Source organism: Lynx canadensis, chromosome D4 (assembly GCF_007474595.2).
Source record: "Lynx canadensis isolate LIC74 chromosome D4, mLynCan4.pri.v2, whole genome shotgun sequence".
Lineage (NCBI taxonomy): Eukaryota > Metazoa > Chordata > Mammalia > Carnivora > Felidae > Lynx > Lynx canadensis.
In genome coordinates, this window is record NC_044315.2 from 57,415,567 (window position 1) to 57,434,557 (window position 18,991).

At 48.2% G+C, this 18,991-nt stretch overlaps 2 protein-coding genes across 2 annotated transcripts; both read right to left on the minus strand.

Moving 5' to 3' along the window:
• On the minus strand, positions 1 to 1,017 carry LOC115500077 (olfactory receptor 13C7-like). Its single transcript, XM_030294414.1, has one exon. It carries the CDS (start codon positions 1,015 to 1,017, stop codon positions 1 to 3), a length of 1,017 nt encoding a protein of 338 aa, XP_030150274.1.
• Positions 1,018 to 9,723: 8,706 nt separating this feature from the next.
• On the minus strand, positions 9,724 to 10,662 carry LOC115500116 (olfactory receptor 13J1-like). The gene has a single exon (XM_030294456.1). The coding sequence runs from the start codon at positions 10,660 to 10,662 to the stop codon at positions 9,724 to 9,726; it is 939 nt and encodes a 312-aa protein (XP_030150316.1).
• Positions 10,663 to 18,991: the final 8,329 nt, after the last annotated feature.

Sequence of the window (18,991 nt, forward strand, 5' to 3'; positions counted from 1 at the left end):
TCAGCCACTGCGATTTGAAGTCATTACCATGACGGACCTAGCTGTCTTGCGTGACACAGTTGAAGAGCAACAGGGAAGGTGGGACAATTTCCTGGAGAGCAGGTCTCCCCAGAGCAGGGCTAGGACAGCAGATTTCACCTCTGCATTCCTCAGGCTGTAGATGATGGGGTTTAGTGAGGGCGTCACGACCCCATAGAACAATGCAATAATCTTATCCAGGTTGGGGTCCTCGGCCTTGGGCTTGAAGTACATGAAGGAGATGGTCCCGTAGAAAACCACCACAACTGTGAGGTGGGCAGAGCAGGTGGAGAAGGCTTTGCACCGGCCTGCGGCAGAGGGCACCCTAAGGATGGCAGCAAGGATGAGAATGTAGGACAGGCAGATGAAGAGGAGTGGGGCCAGCGTCAGGACAGCCGTGGCCATGATTAATAGCAGTGCATTGAGAGAGATGTCCCCACAGGACAGTTTCAGCACTGCCAAGATCTCACAGAAGAAGTGATTGATGATATTGTGGCCGCAGAAGGGGAGGCTCCAGGTGAGAAGAGACTGCAGCAGTGAAATGGCAAAACCTGTCCCCCAGCTCAGCACTGCCATCCACAGGCACGTCCACCTACTCATGATCTCTGTGTACCTAAGCGGCTGGCAGATAGCCACATAACGGTCATATGCCATCACAGCCAGGAGCAGGCACTCTGTGGAGCCCAGCGCCAGGGTCAGGTACATCTGCAGGGCACAACCAAGGAAGGAGATGGTCCTTTGGGCTTCCAGGAAGTTGGTCAGCATGAGAGGCACAAAGGAGGATGTGCCACAGATGTCCATGAGGGAGAGGTTGCTGAGAAAGAAGTACATGGGGCTGTGCAGGCGGGGGTCCAGCATGTTCAGGCCGATGAGGAGGGAGTTCCCCAGCACATTCATGGTGTAGATGCCCAGGCAGAGCACAAACAGGACGATCTCTAGGTTAGGGTGCTCGTGTAGCCCCAGCAAGATGTATTCTGTCACAGCCGTCTCGTTTGCCATCTCATTCTCCCTCCTTCCCTGTCTGGACCACACAGCTCTCAGAAAAAGCTCTTGCTGACCTGGAAGCCAAGCAGCCTGGATGTGTGCCCTGGGGGCAGGTCAGCCCTGCCGCTGCAATTTAGTTTCATCATCTGATGAGAGGATTGGACCTGTAATGTGCCTCATCTCCCTAAGTTACATCACAACTTGAGCTTGGCCTGTAAGCTGGCCCTCAGCTCTGCCTCAAGTTGTGACGTAACTTAGGGAGATGAGGCACATTCTAGACCCCTAGACTCTTTGTTGTTTTCCCGGGTGGGTGCAGGGGAGACAAGGGTAGGATTCATGTTTGGCACACTCCTTTGTAATATAAAGAGTCCTTGGCTGTTCAGGGAAGCATCTTTTTTAGGTTATGACTCCATATGGTTGAATTTTGCTCATGGTATTTCAGATTCATTCATTTGCTGAATGGGTTTTGAATACTTATTCTGTGCTAGGTCTTGTTTAGGTGCTGTGGGTACACCAGTAAGAAAAATAAATGGACAGAAACATATCACACCTATCATAAGGTTGCCCCCTTTCTTCCCTGAATTAGGTGAGATGAACTTTGGAAGGCCTGTGGGTGATGGGTGATGCTCATCTAGTGTTCCTTTGGGCATTAAGGGTCAAACATTTCCACTCCACAAGATGTGTAAGCCTGATGTGTGGTCATCTGTCTTTAAGGAATGATAGGCCATCCGTTGATTTTTTTTTCCTTCCCTCATCCATTGATTTTTAGAAGATCATATAAGAACATAAAATTCCAGTAGAGCCACTGGTCACAGGATCTAACCCTGATCATGCAAGCCAAGTGACTCACTTCTTGGCCTCCATATTGCCTTATAGAATAAATTATATTGACAATGATGTCTCAGGAGGAGGGAACACCAGGCTCTAATCTGGCAGGGGTGTTGTCATTCAGTGACTAGTTTTAAAAGGGAGGGGTAGGCAGAGGTGGCAGTTCTCTCTCAGGTGGCTTTTGTTGCTCTTCTGAGCTGGTCTCATTGCCTCCTTGGGAAATGCCAGTGTCAGGAGGGAGCCCTAATGTCCCTAAGGTACAGCAGTCTTGTTAGGCAGGAAGGCTGTCTTATGGCTCAGGTAACCCCTGGTTTAAAGCAGAAACAGGAGCTGAGTGTGACATTTAACATACAGAAGGTATAGTCACCTCACTTCTGGATTGACTGTGAGGCCATTGTCCTGTGACAGCACTGGAGTTCCATTTGTCTGTCAGGGCTGGATTTTTTCCCCTCATTCCTCTTCCTCATTGCATCTAGCATTTGTAGGAGCTGACGGGCTCATCCTCTGCTGAATGAATCTTGTCTTTTCCCAGTGCTACATCTTGCCCAAGAAGTTTCCTTTTATTTTATTTTTTTATATTTATTTATTTTTAAGTAGGCTTCATGCCCAGTGTGGGGCCCAACACGGGGCATGAACTCACAACCCTGAGATCAAGACCTGAGCTGAGATCAAGAATCAGATGCTTAATTGAAAGCCATCCAGGCATTCCCTTTTAGAGGCAGGTCCTCCCTCCCTTCCTCAGTGGGAGCTTCCTGCTCATCCTTCAGAGCCCTGTTCATTCTCTCTGTCTCTCTTCTCCCTGCTCCATGAGGGGTTACATGCTCCCTTCTTGTGTTCCCTCCACCTTTGGTTGTCCCTCTGTTCTACAGTGTGCTGTGCACCCGTCCCCTCTACTAGAGAGCAGGACCCCATTTCCTTCCTTCACACACCTCCTACAGTGAGTGATGCCAAGAGCAGTCACTCAACAGATATTCAATGCATGATTCAAAAAACCTAGCTTTGCACCCCAGCGTCACTCAGCACTAATTAGCTGCGTGAGATTGACCAAGTCACATGGCTTATCTGAGACTCAGAATCCCTCTGAAAAATGGAGGTCCTGTGTAGCTCAGATGAGGCAGACCCGCAAAGGTGCTAGTGTGCTGCCTAGTGCTACATGTTGTATGAGGATCCAGATCAAAGGCTGCATCTTCAGTCACAGAGCACCTGCTGGATCTGTGCTCACCACCTCCTGACAAGGGTTCCAGCGTCTGTCATGACCCCCGGCATCCCCAGAGCTGGTGCCACTGTTCCCTTCTCTGGCCTGAATTAAGGTAACTGTTAAGGGTGTTTCAGAGGCAGCTGATTAATCTGGGTCAGCGCTGGACCTTACATCTTATCCACATGAGCAATTAAGGGCAGGGTTTCTCTTGCTGAGGTTTGGCAAAAAGATACAGAATTGCCTGAGTATGATGGTGGCTCATTCATTCACTCATTTAACAGATAACTGCGGAGCAGTTACTATATGCTAGGCCCTGTGCTAGGAGCTGAGAATACAGCAGAGGCTGGTGTGGCTTCCGTCCTAATACTTTACGCTCATTCCCTCACTCTAGGTGACCTTGGGCATGTCCCTTCCTCTCTCTGGGCTTTAGAAACCTCTGAGATTCTCTTTGAGTCTAGGATGTAAAGACAAAGTAAAACTTGAAATCTGTAAAGTTAAAAGGAAGCACCTTTTCTAGGTTATCACTTCATGGATTATACCCACAACATTTCAGATGCAAGAATAAGGGCTGGGTCTGTACTCGCTGTGTTTTTACAAATTGAGCTATGTTAACCTCAAATTCTGATACCTGACACAGGTGTGTGTGTGTGTGTGTGTGTGTGTGTGTGTGTGTGTGTACACATGGTGGGGGGGGTTCCCAAGTAGGTGAAAGGTGGGAAACCACCTGTCCCCACATTTCTCTTCCTCACCCTCATCTCTAACAAAAAGACCAAGTGGGAATGGCAGAGGCATTTGAGGGCTTTTGAAAACAGGCTGTGGCCTGCCCGCTTGCCCCATCTCCCCTACACACACACCTGCTCCAGCCTCACCAGACCACTCCCCATTAATGGACAAACCCCACACACTCCTATCTCATCCCTCTTCATACTCTTTCTTCAGCCTGGAGAGGCCTTTCTCTTCCACTCATCCTTCAAGGCTCTTCTCTCACACCCCTCCTCTGCACAGCCCGCTCAGATGCTTTCCTAGAACTGACCATCCCAACAACATGATGCTTACCGCCATAAGCACAGGTTAATTGCCTTCTGCCCTGCATTGTAGTGTGTTGTCCCTCTCTCAAGTGACTGTGAGCTATTTTAATCAAAGGGTCATGTCCGATTCATCATTGTTACCCTCGGTGCCTGCACCCAGGCAGTGTTGATGATTGCCATTTGAGATCTGGTGCTATTCCGCTGCTCCAAACCCTCGTCCTGGATGTCTCACTTTGAGATCACCTCCCCCACCAACACACACACAGCAACAGAGGAGCGACTGTTGTGATTGCTGGGAGAAGAACTTTGGGGGTGCCAGTCTTCTCCCTGTCTTTCTGAAGAGCTAAGTCAGAGAGTAGTGGGTTTCCTCACAATTTAGGAGTCTGATCATAATACATTCATGGAAATTAGAACCAGCTCATGGGGTGACAGACTTATGGCCCCAAAGAAATAGGTCTGTATCTAGAAAATGCCATGTGTCCAGGTAACCGACAGCTTTGACTCTGCTCCATGGCCACAAGATGGGACACCAGAGAGCGGCTGCTGTTCCCTGGGTGCATCAGTTAAGATGAGCTAGGTTTTGCTGCAGTAACACATAATCTTAGTGGTTTCCCATGACAAAGGTTTACTTCTTTCTCATGCTACATGTCCTTTGTAGGTCTTTAGGGGGTTCTGTTCCATGTGTCTTCCTCAGAGATCCTGGCTGATGGAGGCTCCACCATCTGGACATCACAGGTTGTGATGGCTGGGGAAGGACACACTAGGGCATTCACACCAGCAGTTACATGCTCCGCCCCAGAAGTGTCACATCTGCCCACACTTCACCGGCCCTGTGTAATCCTACCACATGCTGGGAGGAGGAGAACCTGAAATATTGCTGAGTACTTAGGTACGATATTATCTCACAGTACACTCAGAAAACCACTCTGGCATCTATCTGCCAATGTCTCACACTCTGTCATGTTCTGGAAAATCAGGTTCACACAGAGATAGCAAACCGAGTGTCTGAGAATAATTGTCTAATTCCACGCCCTAGATTTAGACCTCCTGAGAGTCAAGGTGATGCCATAAGCTAGGACTGGGAGCCCTGGGACAGGAGCGATTGTTGCCTTTGTTCTGATTCTGCTGTATGACCTTGGTCAAATTTCTCCTTCTGTGAATGGAAGCACTCAATTAGGTGACTTCTAGTACTCTGTAACCCCTGAAACATTTCCTCATTCTGTCTAGCAACTTCCAACCCTGAGGTCTGACAGACCCAGGGTTACTTTGCAAGGTAAATATTGTATCAATTTCATTGACTGGCGACTAGTTTGAACCATTTGATATTTTATTTTAGGCTTCACAAATTATTTTAAAAGAAAGGTGATGGGAATAAGAGGACCAAAGCTTCCGTTACAAGTTCCCTGACATGACTGGATCTAGGATTCCTGCTTCACTACTTCCTCGCTGGATGGCAGAGCAGGTGAGTGTGGGCTTTGGAGTCAGACCAACCAGGGCCCAAGTCCCAGACCTGCCACTTGCTCACAGTTTTCCGAGCCTCACCTTCCTCACCTGTAAAGTGGAGATAAGAATAGTGTTTCCTTGTGGGGTAGTTTTGAGGATCCAGCGAGACAAGGCATGCAGAGCTCTTAGCACAGAGCCTGGCACATGATAAGCAATCAGTAAGTGGTAGCCAATATTACTAGTATCATTACGTCCTCTTTCACAAGCAAATATTCCGGTTTTCATACACTGAAAAAAGGTTTCATGAGAACAGCCCACATGCTAGATCGATTGTCCTTACCTCACACCTACTGTCCAGTGACATTAGCACCTGCAGGTAGCTGGAGCAGGCTGCCAGGTGTTCTGACCCGAGGCTTGGGAGACAGAGCTGGCAAGTGCTGAGCTCGTTACAAGCAGACACACTGTTCTGGGATGGGCCAGGGCCAAGGCCTCCAGGACCAGCTCTTGGTCCCCTGCCACACAGCTCTCCTGCTCTGGGCCCCGGGGGACCTCTCAGTCCCTGCCCAATTTAAAGTGCAAACTCTGGAACCACGCAAGTTTGAGGGTTTGGGAGCTGTGGGGCTTGGACACCCCAGGATTCTTGTGCTTTCCCAGGAGGGCCTGGTTGCAGTGAGGTGGGCCTGGTTGCAGTGAGGTGGGCACAGGAGAGACACGGGACAGATTCTGACTGAGTCTCATTGCTGTCCTGCCCCTTGGATCTGAGGACTGGAGTTTGTGGCCCCCTGCCGCAGGCCTGCGTGTCTTGGTCCGTGAAAAGGGGCATCTTCATTCAGGAATGTTGTGAGGATGGGGACTCGTGAAAGTTTAGCAAAGTGAATCGCTGTCTAGAGTATGAGGCCCTGAGCACTTGTGAGGGAGATTAAGTCAGGGATTTAATCACGGGTCTCTATAGGTTTCCTTGCCCTCTCTTCCCTTCCTATCTCCTTATGTTTCCTTTCCTTTCCATTTCCTTCACTTAAAAATTTTTAAGTGTATTTCTTTTGAGAAAGAGAGAGAGAGAGAGAGCATGCAGGGGAGGGGCAGAGAGAGAGGGGAAAGAGAATCCCAAGCAGGCTCTGCACTGTCAGCATAGAGCCCGATGTGGGGCTCAAACTCATGAACTGTGAGATCATGCCCTGAGACAAAACCAAGAGTTGGACTCTTAACTGACTGAGCCACCCAGGTGCCCCTCCCTTTCCTTCATAATAAAGAATAACAACTTGTCGCAGTTTAGGAACTACAACACAGCCTTCACTAAAACAGTGGCAGCTATAGATTTTCCCGTGATACTATGTCTTGTCCTTTGGGATTTTTATCAAGATCACAGGTCAAAGTAAAACATTCGAAGATTGGTACTATTTGTTTTCCACATGGTCATGGACCAGTGCCCTCTTGCTGCCCACGGACACCTGGAACCCAACACCATCCCCTCACTGCTCTCATTTTCTCCATCTCTGTCTCAAGGGGCAGCAGCGCTATCCACCCAAATAAGCCTGAAACCCAAGCTTCAACCCACAAAGCCATTCTCTCTCTCGTCCACCTCTGTAGTCATCTGTAGATCCCAAATATTTCCCAGCTGCCCTCTCTCCGCTTGGTTGCCCGCCTGGTCAGGCCTCATGAGAGCCTGGCTTATGGCTTATGGCAACAGCTTCCTCACTGCATGCCCCTCAGGCTGGAGGCCTTCTCATCTGTGCTCTACTCTGGAGCCAGGAGATCGTCCATTTCTTAAAAATGAATCACCTTATTTTTAAGTTCTAAGTCACGTTCATGTTATAAATATTGGAAATATTGGAATTAGTTAAATAAAGAAACAATCCTTATCCAACCTATCAATCCTATCTAACCCCACCACCCAGTGGAAACTCTTAATATTTTGTCATAGTTTCCCAGAATTTTTTGCATGTATACTTATTCATAAATCCATAACGAAAATACTTAAACAAATAATATTGGGATCACAGTGAATACAAAGTTGTGAATTCTGCTTTTTTCTATTTAACTACATTGGGAGCATTTTCCATTATCAAATATTCTTCAGAAAATAAGAATTTTTTGAAGGCTGCATCATATTCTATTATTGGACACCACCAAGATTTATTTGGACATTCTTCTATGATTAGATGTTAAGATTCTTACAACTTCCTGTTACTATAAATAATGCTGTGATTAATGTCCGTATATATATATCCTTATTCATAGATCTTTGCACCTCTAATGATCATATTAGACTAATTCCTACAAGTAGACGTGTTAGGTCACAGAGTCCAGCAATTTTTAAGTCTTTTGATTCATACTTCTGACTGATTTTTTTTTTTACGTTTATTTATTTTTGAGAGACAGAGACAGCGCGAGCAGGGGAGGGGTAGAGAGAGAGGGAGACACAGAATCTGAAGCAGGTTCCAGGCTGCCAGCTCTCAGCACAGAGCCCGACGCGGGGCTCGAACTCACAAACCATGAGATCATGATCTGAGCCAAAGTTGGACGCTCAACCGACTGAGCCACCCAGGCGCCCCCATACTTCTGGCTGATTTTGCCAGGAATTTATATTAACTTATTCCCACCCTCACCAGCAGTGGATGACATTACTTCTTCACTGCACCTTCATTACCAACGGACAGTAAAAAAGTTCTTCACCAATTTCATCGGTGAAAATGATATCTAATCACTAATCTAAAAGTAAATGTGATTTTAACACCCCCAATGCCCACCTGATAACATCCAGATTCTTGTCCTGGCATCAAAGCTGGGCATCTTTGTGGGCAGGCTTCACTCTGGCCTGGTCAGAAAGGGCTGAGCTTCAGCGAGCAGGCTGTGCTTCTTTCCTCCGTGCCTCTGTTCTGACCGACATGGGAAGCAGAAAGAGGGACTGGAGGGGAACAGAGGGCTCAAGCAAGGATTCCGCTTTCCTGCAGCGGGGGGCAGGCAGGAGAGCTGGACTGCTTCCTGGAGGCCAAGGCTAGCTTCCCCATCACACAGACAGTACCACTGAGGCCAGAGGGGGGCAGGGAAGGGAGATGCCCTGTGAATCTGCATCCATTTCTGCTGTGTGCTCACTGAATTCTCAGAAAGGAAAGCTGAGAAGAGGCTGAGCACCAGGAAGGGGCAGCTCTGGCAGGATCCCTGCAATGAGGTAAGGAAGGATAGAGCAAGTCTCCCCAAAGCCAGGAGAGGCCTGGATGCTGGGCTGGGAGGCATGGAAGAGGCTGCTTTCCGTGCTCAAGAGAGACATCGGGAACACAGGCCCTGGCTGTTCAGGGTGATGGGTGCCCTGGTGGCCAGACGGGTCTGGAAATCATGGATTCTGGGCCTCATCACTTCCTCTCCTGTCACCTCCCTGGGTACCATGCCTGTCATCTCTGAACTTAGCTCCGCTCAGATTCAGGAAGGACCCCAGGCTCTGCCACTATCACCCCTACACTGATGTGTTCGTGAATGTATTTAAGAAACCTATGGGAGGCTAGGGTTGGCAGGGCTGGGCTGTGGGCCAGAGTGGATTCTTACCCTCTCTGCTCTTATAGTAACACTGAAAATAAAGCAGGAGGAGCTCAGGGAGGGGCAAAGCTTCGTGGGGGAGGTGGCATTCGAGCTGGCCCTTGACAGTCAGGCCATCCTTTTACATGTGGAGTTGTGCTGCCTCGTGGGAAGAGCCAAAAGAGCACAGAGCTGGGCAGTGCTGGCCAATCCCGGGGCTCACACCTGGCTGGCACGTGTGGCTGTCAGGAGGGGGAATGTGGGGCAGGAGCCCAGGGGTTAGTCAGGACTAGCAGGGCCGGCTTGTGAGGGCCGTGAATGCCCCACTGAGAAGCTTATGTTTTGTCCTGAGGGCAGCGGGCAGCCACTGGGTTTCAGTCAGGAGAGGGTGTGATCACATGTGCTTTTCAAAAAGGCCCCTCTATCTGGAGGCCCCTCTATCTATCCCCCAGGGAGGATAGAGTGGAAGGAGACTGAGAGTGAAGTCTTGAGGCCAGCCAGGAGCCGCTGTAGAGGTGCAGGCGGTGGTGCCGAGAGCTGGCCAGGCCATGCCAGGGGAGGAACCAAGCGGTGCTTTGTGAGCCCTTCTGTGGCGGCCCCAGTGGGACTCGATGCTGGCTTTCTGGGGTGAAGATTCCAGCCACACAGCCCTGCACCGCACCTGTCCTCCCTATAGGAGGCCTCACCCACTACCCTAAAGAGCCCAGGTGTCCCTCACTTGGAGGTCCAACTTCTACCCCACACTTTCCTGGCAGCCTCCTTCACTTCCGTGTTCCTCAAGCTGTAGATGACAGGGTTCAGCATGGGTGTGACCACGGCATAGAGGACCGTGAAGACCTCGTCAGAGACACGTGCCTCCTTGCTCTTGGGTTTCATGTACATGAATATTACGGTGCCATAGAAAAGCATCACCACAGCCAGGTGTGCCGAGCAGGTGGAGAAGGCTTTGCGGCGCCCAGCGGCTGAAGGCACCCTCAGGATGGTGGCCAGAATAAGTATGTAGGACAGGCAGATGAATGCCAGGGGTACAGGCAGCAGCAGAATGGCACCCACCAGCAGGAAGACTTCACTGACTGACGTGTCACCGCATGCCAGCTTCAGCACTGCCAGGATCTCACAGGTGAAGTGACTAACCACTTGGCGGCCACAGAAGGGCAACCTCATGGCAATGACCGTCTCAGTCACCGACTTGAAGAGGCAGAGGACCCAGGTGGTTCCCGCCAGGAATAAGCAGAGCCGGTGGCTCATGAGCACGGGGTACCTGAGTGGCCGGCAAATGGCCAGGTAGCGATCGTAGGCCATGATGGCGAGCAGTAGACACTCTGTGGAGCCTGCGGACAGGCTCAGACACATCTGGACTGCACAGCCAATAAAGGAGATGGTCTTCTGAGCTGACAGGAGGTGGACCAGCATCAGAGGCACAAAGGTGGACGTGTAGCAGATGTCCAGGATGGAGAGGTTGCCCAGGAAGAAGTACATGGGTGTGTGCAGGCGGACATCTAAGACACTCACTGCCACGATGGCAGTGTTTCCCAGCAGGGTCACCAGGTACATGGCTGAGCACAGAGGGAAGAGCAGGTGCTCCAGGGCTGGGTAGCCAGAAAATCCTTTCAGAAAGAACTCAGAGATCTCTGTCCTATTGACCAGCTCCATACTGCAGTGCTCAGGGGGGCACACAGCTGGGATGGAGGGAAAGAGGGTGTACGGTGGTGGAGAGCCCACAGAACCTCTTTTGGGTTGGGGTGCCTGGGTGGTTCAGTCAGTTGAGCATCCGACTTTGGCTCAGGTCAGGACTTTACAGTCCATGAGTTTAAGCCCTGTGTTGGGCTCTGTGCTCTCATTGCAGAACCTGCTTTAGATCCTCTGTCTCCCTCTCTCTCTCTGCCCTTCCCCTGCTCGTGCTCTCTCTCTCTCAAAAATAAACATTAAAAAAAGAACATCTTTTGGGTTGAAGTATATTGCTTGGGCCTTTTCCAGCTTTTATGCACAGTCTGTCCTCGAGTTTGGACAATTTGCACACCTCACCTCTAGGCCGCAATTCATCCACGTGAAAAGTGAGCATTGATCTGGATCAGCATTTCCCTGAGAGAGTGTTAATGGAAATGTTAGCAGGCAATCTGAAAAATTAATTTGAGATACCACTAGATTAATTGAAAGTAAATAAAGTTCTTTACCGCAGGACTTCTCAGAGCCTTATATGCCAATGTGATTTGTGACTTTCTAAAAGTGGTACAGGGCATGTAGTTCCCAAACTTATTTGACCATGGGTATCATTCTTTTTACATTAATCTACAGCACATAAGTATTCTACTAACATAGTTTGGGGAAAAAAGTATACTGGATCAGAGGTCTTCAAATGAATGTGTACTAGAATCACCTGGAAAGTTTGTTACAATACAGATTGTGTTGTTCCATCCGCAGAGTTTCTGACTCAGTTTGTCTGGGTGATGCTGCTTCTGCTGGCCACAGTGCCACACTTGAGAATCCCTGGGCTAGATGGTTCCTGAGGTTCCTCTTGGCTTTAAGGAACCTCTGAGCTGCTTTATACTGTTCCCACTGTTGGGAAAGCCCTTTTCCCTTATTTCTCAGCCTGCAGAAATCTGATTTGTGTCTTCAGGTTAGCTCTGGTCTCCATGCATGAAGCATACATTGTGCCTCACATTGGAGGGGCTGCTGATCTCTGAGCTTATCAGTTGGCTCATCCAACCTGTCCTTCCACAGGGCCTGTTTGTCAGCTACTGTGTGTGGATTGACCTTCAGAATCTGCCTTCATCACAGGCTTTTGAGCTGAAATTTGAAGGACTAGTTGGCCTGGCCCCAGACCTCCTATTTTCTCTGGGCCTGAGCTAGAGCTGCTTGGACTTCATGAATTCCTAAGGCATCTGCATGGAAAACTCCCTGAGAGGTGAATCCATTGGATCTCTTTGCACAGGTAGGAAGCTGAGGTCACATCCTAAGCCTCTGGCAAGGTGGGCCTAGAATCTAGTCCTCCCAAATGCACGGCACTGACATCATGCTCACGGCAGAGATTTGCTTCTGTCAAGCACCAAATGTTGGTTGTTCTTTTATCACAGTGGATGAACATCTTTCTCCCACATTCTCCCCTCAGTCTTCTTACCAGGTAATGAGCATGAGTCAACATGTCCCATGGACATACTTAGTGTTTCAGACACTTGCAAGATGTCAATAAACCCATGGGACACACTGTCCAAGCCCAGATCTAGAGTGAGCACCAGTTCCTGTCCGTGCCTCACTTGCATGAGAGTTTCCTTCTTTTACTCCTCCTGTGTTTACCCATTCCAGAATGAAGCAGAGATTGAGCTCCTATTACAGTCACCATGCTAGGCATTAGGGGAACAAATATGCTCCCGGGCCACTAAATTCAAACCATTTCTATGCAGAAATCATCTCCAATTCCCATGCCTAGCTTCATCCTGCTTCTGTTTGCGGGCCTCTAGTGACAGGAAGCCTACTTCTCCCATGGACATACTTCTTCCTTTTTTTTTCTCTCTTTCTGTTAAGCCATGCTAAGGGTCACAAAAATCCTTCCCAGTATGGAGTCTCTGGGTGTTACTGGGCCTGCACCACCCAGCAAAGTTCAAGGCGAGTGGCCCCTGTGGACACTTTCCTCTCACACAGAATAAACACAGGGTCCAGGGCTCTGGGTCCTACTGCAGGAACGAAGGGCCTCTTCTGCAGCAGGGAGGGCTCTGCCCTAGTCTTGGGACCTCAAATAGAAGGTCTTGCCTTTTCTTGACTGTGTCTAGACACATTGTGGGGTAGAGGAGTGTGATCCGCAAGCTCCCTCCAAGATTCGGCTGGGAAAACCTGAGACAGGGCTCATGGAGGGGCACCTCTATTTAACAGAGTGTCAATAGCAGCAGACGCTGTGCCAGGGCTGTGGGCAGCATAGAGGTGGCACTGTGCTTTCCTGAAGCCCCAGTAGTCGGGCCATGCCATAGCTTCCTTTGCATGGCTCCACATACTATAATCTATCCCCTAAAGTCACTAACAAACATAAGCAGCTGTTGGCTCTCTATCGCATTATACATACACCCACGTAATGTCCCCATATATGCCCCCAACTCCATGTGTGTGTACAAACAACTGTTTGACCCCCCCCGTATGCACATATGTGCCTGTGCGTGTATATGCCACACATGGGCTCATGTATGTGCCTGTATGGTCATCCACGTGAGTGTATGCATATGTGTAGCAGGCACTCTCTCATGGGCTCTCTCTCTCTCTCTCTCTTTCTCTCTCTCTCTCTCTCACACACACACACACACACACACACACACACCTGGTAGTACGGATCCTTGGACTTGTGGCCAGGGCTTCAGAGGACCAAGCAGGACTACTAGGATGAATGGAGACCAAGCTGGGACCCTGGACGTGTCAGTAGAGAAGGAACAGCCCTTGGGGTAGGGAGCAAACTTTGTCTGGACTGAACCAGGAAGACAGAGAAACATCAGAGCAGGGACATGGTCACCAAACCAGCTCTAATGTCTCGTCTGCTTTCCAGCCTGTGTGCTGAGTTGCTGTCTCTCCCTGCTCTTTTGTCTCCCCTTTAGCTGGAGGATGAGGGCCTCTGGGAAGAGGGGCCAAGAAGGGATGTGTATGGATGCTATGGAACTCTGGTTCTCAAAGCAGGGCTAGGAAGCTTTGTCTGCAGAGCCTACAGTGTCCTTTCTGCCTCTGCCTTACTCCTGGCCATCTGCTACCTAAAAACCAGTTCAGATGCTACCCCCATCAGGGAGCCTTCCTTTGTTTCTCCCGGGTCACCTTGAGCCCTCTCTCTTTTGTGCACAGTCCTGCTGGCATTTTCAAGGTGGCACTCACCTCTCTCACTCACTTCTCGCTTGTTGCCTACCCTGCCAGCCCACAGGGGTGGCATCTCCTCCCCCAGGTTCTGAAGGCCAAGTTGAAGCCATCAACTTCTTCCTGTCTTGATGTGATTTCATGGGGCTAAGACAAATTGGGAGGGAGCAGCTGGGTGACAAACATGAGCTGTTCCTAATCTGGAGGACAGCCTGGCAGAACTGGAAGGGTTTCAAAGCTCATGTAGACCAACCCCTTTTTACATATGGGGAGACTGAGGTCCAGAGAGAGAAGGGCTTGCCCAGCATCATCACACACTGAGTTGGAGGGGGAAGCCAAGGTTCCAGTAATTCCTTGGAGGTCCTGACTCCTAGCCAAGGCCCCTTCACCTGCCCCCATATCTCCATTTTTTTTACTTACCTTGAGGCTTTTTCAGATTCATGTCCCTTGTTCCCTGGAATATACTTTAGAGACCAGGAACCTTCTTTGGCTGCAACTAGGAGAACACAGTTCAAAGAAGTGGGCCCAAGCCTCCTTTACACAGGGAACCCTGGTGGGCAGGACATGGGGTTTCACACTGACTCAGCTTTCCCAACTAAGAACACACGCCTAGACTTTTGCAAAATTCAGTGAAGTGTTTGCAACTCAATAGAATTAAGTAGAGCTTTTAGAATTGGGTGGAATTAGGTAAAGTACTCAAAATTCAGTGGGACGTTCTCTGAAGAGTATCACACTTGTTGGAATTAGGAAATTCTGATGGGCTCAAGGCTGAACAGGGCACTCAGTAGCTTACTGCGGCCCCCCAGGGACTCCCTGACCCGGGTGGCTCCCGGATCGTGGTCGACAGCCTCCCAGGGAGCAGGCAGGTCAAATGGAGTAGGCACCTTTCAAAGCTCCCTATGTGCCAAGGGACTGTGCAATCCCCAAGGCAATTTAGAGGGAGAAGGGGAAATGTACCCAGCGTAGAAACTTTGGGGTGCTTCAGGGATGATGTCCCAAAGACCCAATTACACAGAGTCTATTTGGAAATCTTAATTGGTGTGAAAAAGTTGGCGAAAGTGACTCAGGGTCGGGATCTGCACTCACAGATCAGTCCCCAGCCAGTGTGACCCAAGTGTGTTTATAGAATGAGTAAATGAGTGAGTGGATGAGCAGTTAAATAAATACATAAAGAGTTCTCGCGAATAAATTTAAACATTAATGAATGGTGAGTACACAAATGATAGGCGGGGGTGCTTTCCAGGAGAGTTAGAGGTCCTGGTTCAACTGTCATAAGGATCTCAAGAAAATGCAAAATCTGGAAAGAGTGTAACGAGGAGGGAACTAGAAGAAAAGAGACAAACAGAATTACAGAATATCAGAGCAAGGAGTCCATATTTACCATCCTGGCCCACCCTCATTGTAGAGACAAGGAAACTGCTCTAGAGAGGAAGGAGCTGGCTCAGTGTCCAGGGTTTGCTCTGCGACGCTGATTTGTCTGCCCTTGAATGCATCTCCCTCAGTGCAAAGCAGGTCTGCCCAGGTCAGGCAGTGACTGGGTGCCTCTCACTGCACCTGGCTCCTCTTCTCCAACCTCAAAACAGGCATCTTGATGGTTGCTCCTTGAGGTTCCTTCTAGTTCTCAGAGTCCATGCTTCTGTGGGCTGGAGGGCCTCCTTATCAAATAGGGTCGTTTTATTTCAGAGCTGACTATTGTTATTGTTGTTGGATTTTTTTTTTAATTTTTTTTCAACGTTTATTTATTTTTGGGACAGAGAGAGACAGAGCATGAACGGGGAAGGGGCAGAGAGAGAGGGAGACACAGAATCGGAAACAGGCTCCAGGCTCTGAGCCATCAGCCCAGAGCCTGACGCGGGGCTCGAACTCACGGACCGCGAGATCGTGACCTGGCTGAAGTCGGATGCTTAACCGACTGCGCCACCCAGGCGCCCCTGTTGTTGGATTTTTATTTAACTGTTTTAAAATACAAGTGACTTTATTAGCTTTTTATGTATTTATACAAGCTATACATATAGAACATTCTTTTATTTTATTATTTTACTTTTTTTTTTAACATTTATTCATTTTTTGAGACACTGAGAGAGGCAGTACAAGCGGGGGAAGGACAGAGAGAGGGGGAGACACAGAATCGGAAGCAGGCTCTGGGCTCTGAGCTGTCAGTACAGAGCCCATCATGGGGCTCGAACTCATGAACAGTGAGATCATGACCTGAGCCGAAGTGGGACACTTAACTGAGCCACCCAGGTACCCCCAGAACATTCTTTTAAAAAAACATGAAGAGGGGCGCCTGGGTGGCTCAGTCAGTTAAGCGTCCGACTCTTGATCTCAGCTCAGGTCAAGATCTCATGATTTGTGAGTTTGAGCCCCATATCGGACTCCATGCTGACAGCACAGAACCTGCTTGGGATTCTGTCTCTCCCACTCTCTCTGCCCCTCCCCGACTTGTTCTCTCTCTGTCTCTCTCAAAATAAATAAATAAGCTTAAAAAAATAAAAAGAGGGGCGTCTGGGTGGCTCAGTCGGTTGAGCATCCGACTTCGGCTCAGGTCATGATCTCACGTTCCGTGAGTTCGAGCCCCGCGTCGGGCTCTGGGCTGACAGCTCAGAGCCTGGAGCCTGTTTCAGATTCTGTGTCTCCCTCTCTCTGACCCTTCCCTGTTCATGCTCTGTCTCTCCCTGTCTCAAAAATAAATAAAACATTAAAAAAAAATTAAAAAAAATAAAAAGATGCAAAGAATACAAAAATGTATGATGTAAAAGTTATACTCCTTCTTCATGCCCCCTCTCCCTGACTCCCCAAAGGTAGCCAGTGCTCTAATTTTATGTGTGTCTATCTACATATTTTTCTGGTCCTTTACATATGCATATCTACATAGAAAGATCAATTTTGTAATCATATGTAAATGTGGCTTTAAAGCATGCTTTCTTGTTCTAGTCTTATTAAAGATAAGTGATGTACAATTGCTTATATTTAAATCATGTAATCTGATGAATTTTAACATAAGCGTATAGTCATGAAGCCATCAGCGCAATCAAGACTGAGAATTTATCTGTCATCCCCAGTTTCCTCATGTTCCTGGGTAATCCATTCCTCCCTCCCCAAACCAGGATATCTCTGATGTGTTTTCTGTTCATTAGATTACATACATTTTTCTAGCATTATATTTGTTGCAACACTGTTTACCAATACTAATTTTTCATATATTTATGGATCTCTTTCTAGACATAGTATTATGTTTTAAATAAATTTAATTGTCTCTTACAGTCCTCATACCATACTGTTTTAATTACTGTAGATTACTAGTCTATATTGATATCTTCTAGGTCAAATTCCTTCTTACTAGCCTTTTTCAATAGTATCTTGGTTATTCTAGCACATTTCCTTTTCCAGAAACATTTTGCAGTCATCTTGACAAATTTCATGAAATCTCTTCTGAGATTTTGCCTTTAATTCATTGACTAATTTGGGAGGCAGTATTGACATCATTATAAAATCAAATTTTCTCATCCAGGAATATTGTTTGTTTCTCCATTAATCCAGATCTTTTACTGTATCCATCATGATCATAGAGCTCTTCTCCTTCTAATATGTTAATGAAGTGATTTCCATCAATATATATTTTTTCCCAAGGTCAAACTCTTCTTATATTTCTGGGATAAACCCTTCTGCCTCTTGGTGTTTTATTCTTGTCAGAGATGCAAGATTGATTTGGGGGTGATCTGATGGCCTCTAGCTTCTGGGCTCCACCTGGTGGACATCAGGCCAATCTTGATGATCTTTGGGAGGACGTGGTTGGAACAGCTATGAAGCCCTGAATTCCAAGGCTCAGGCCTAGGGAGATCACTATGGTGGCAGGATGACAGATCAAGGAATCCGGTGGACATAAAATCTGTGTGCCCCAGTTATGTGGCTGTGCACCCTGTCACCTTGGGCTCTACTAGCTTCTAACTGAGGGAAGAGACCAAATGTGTATTAAAAGAATCTATTCTCAGGGCACCTGGGTGCGTCAGTCTGTTAAGCTTCTGACTTCGGCTCAGGTCATGATCTAACTGTTTGTGAGTTCAAGCCCTGAATGGGGCCCTGCACTGACAGTTCAGAGCCTGGGCCCTGCTTGGGATTCTGTGTCTCCCTCTCCCTCTGCCCTTCCCCAGCTCATGCTCTGTCTCTCAAAAATAAATAAACGTTCAAAGAATCTATTCTCGGGGCGCCTGGGTGGCTCAGTCGGTTAAGCAGCCAACTTCAGCTCAGGTCACGATCTCGCCGTCTGTGAGTTCGAGCCCCGCGTCGGGCTCTGGGCTGATGGCTCAGAGCCTGGAGCCTGCTTCCGATTCTGTGTCTCCCTCTCTCTCTGACCCTCCCCCCTTCATGCTCTGTCTCTCTCTCTGTCTCAAAAATAAATAAACGTTAAAAAAAATTAAAAAAAAAAGAATCTATTCTCTCAGAATCCAGCAGTCTATTCACTAATATGTCCTTTCTCTAAGCTTTATAATTATCTTTATGTCATTTTCAATGAGGCCAAAACCTCAAATATACCTTCACTTTTATGAATCTGGATGCCTTTCATATCAATAAACTTACAAGTCAGAAAAGTATATATCAACTTTGGTCCAGAAAGTAAGATCTTGAATCCTTGGCACCAGCCAAGTTTGGAAACTCAACACTTGTATGGATGGCTTCCCCAAAAGTTGTAGAAGATAAAACTTTTACATGTTTAAATGAAAATAAATTCTTAACAGCACCGAAAAATCAGAGACAGTGCTACCAGCAGACCAGAAATGTCAAGGAATTGCTGAGAATGGTAAGCAAATGAGATTGGATTGTTAGAGGAAACCACAGCCAAACAAAATAAGGAAGGGATTACTACAGTAAGGACAGTGGTTTTGGGGGTTCTCAGCTCAGAGGCAACAGTTACCAGGAGCAGGGGGAAGGGCCTGAGGCAACCATCAGGATGACTGGTTAGGGACTCTAACTTGGCAGCAAGCAGGCAGGTTCAGGTAGTTGGGCATCAGAAATGCTGGCCTTCCAACTGAGTCAGTAATTGTCAATGCTTGAACCAGAGACTCACAGAAAAGTCCCAGGAGCCACCAAGCCCAGTTGAAATCCTCTCAGTAACTCCTTCAGCTCCTGTATCATCATTCCTGGAGATAGTAAATGGAAACTG

Bases quoted from the DNA above. Each gene is read 5' to 3' on its own strand.
- LOC115500077 (XM_030294414.1), bottom strand. From the start codon at position 1,017: ATGGCAAACGAGACGGCTGTGACAGAATACATCTTGCTGGGGCTACAC.
- LOC115500116 (XM_030294456.1), bottom strand. From the start codon at position 10,662: ATGGAGCTGGTCAATAGGACAGAGATCTCTGAGTTCTTTCTGAAAGGA.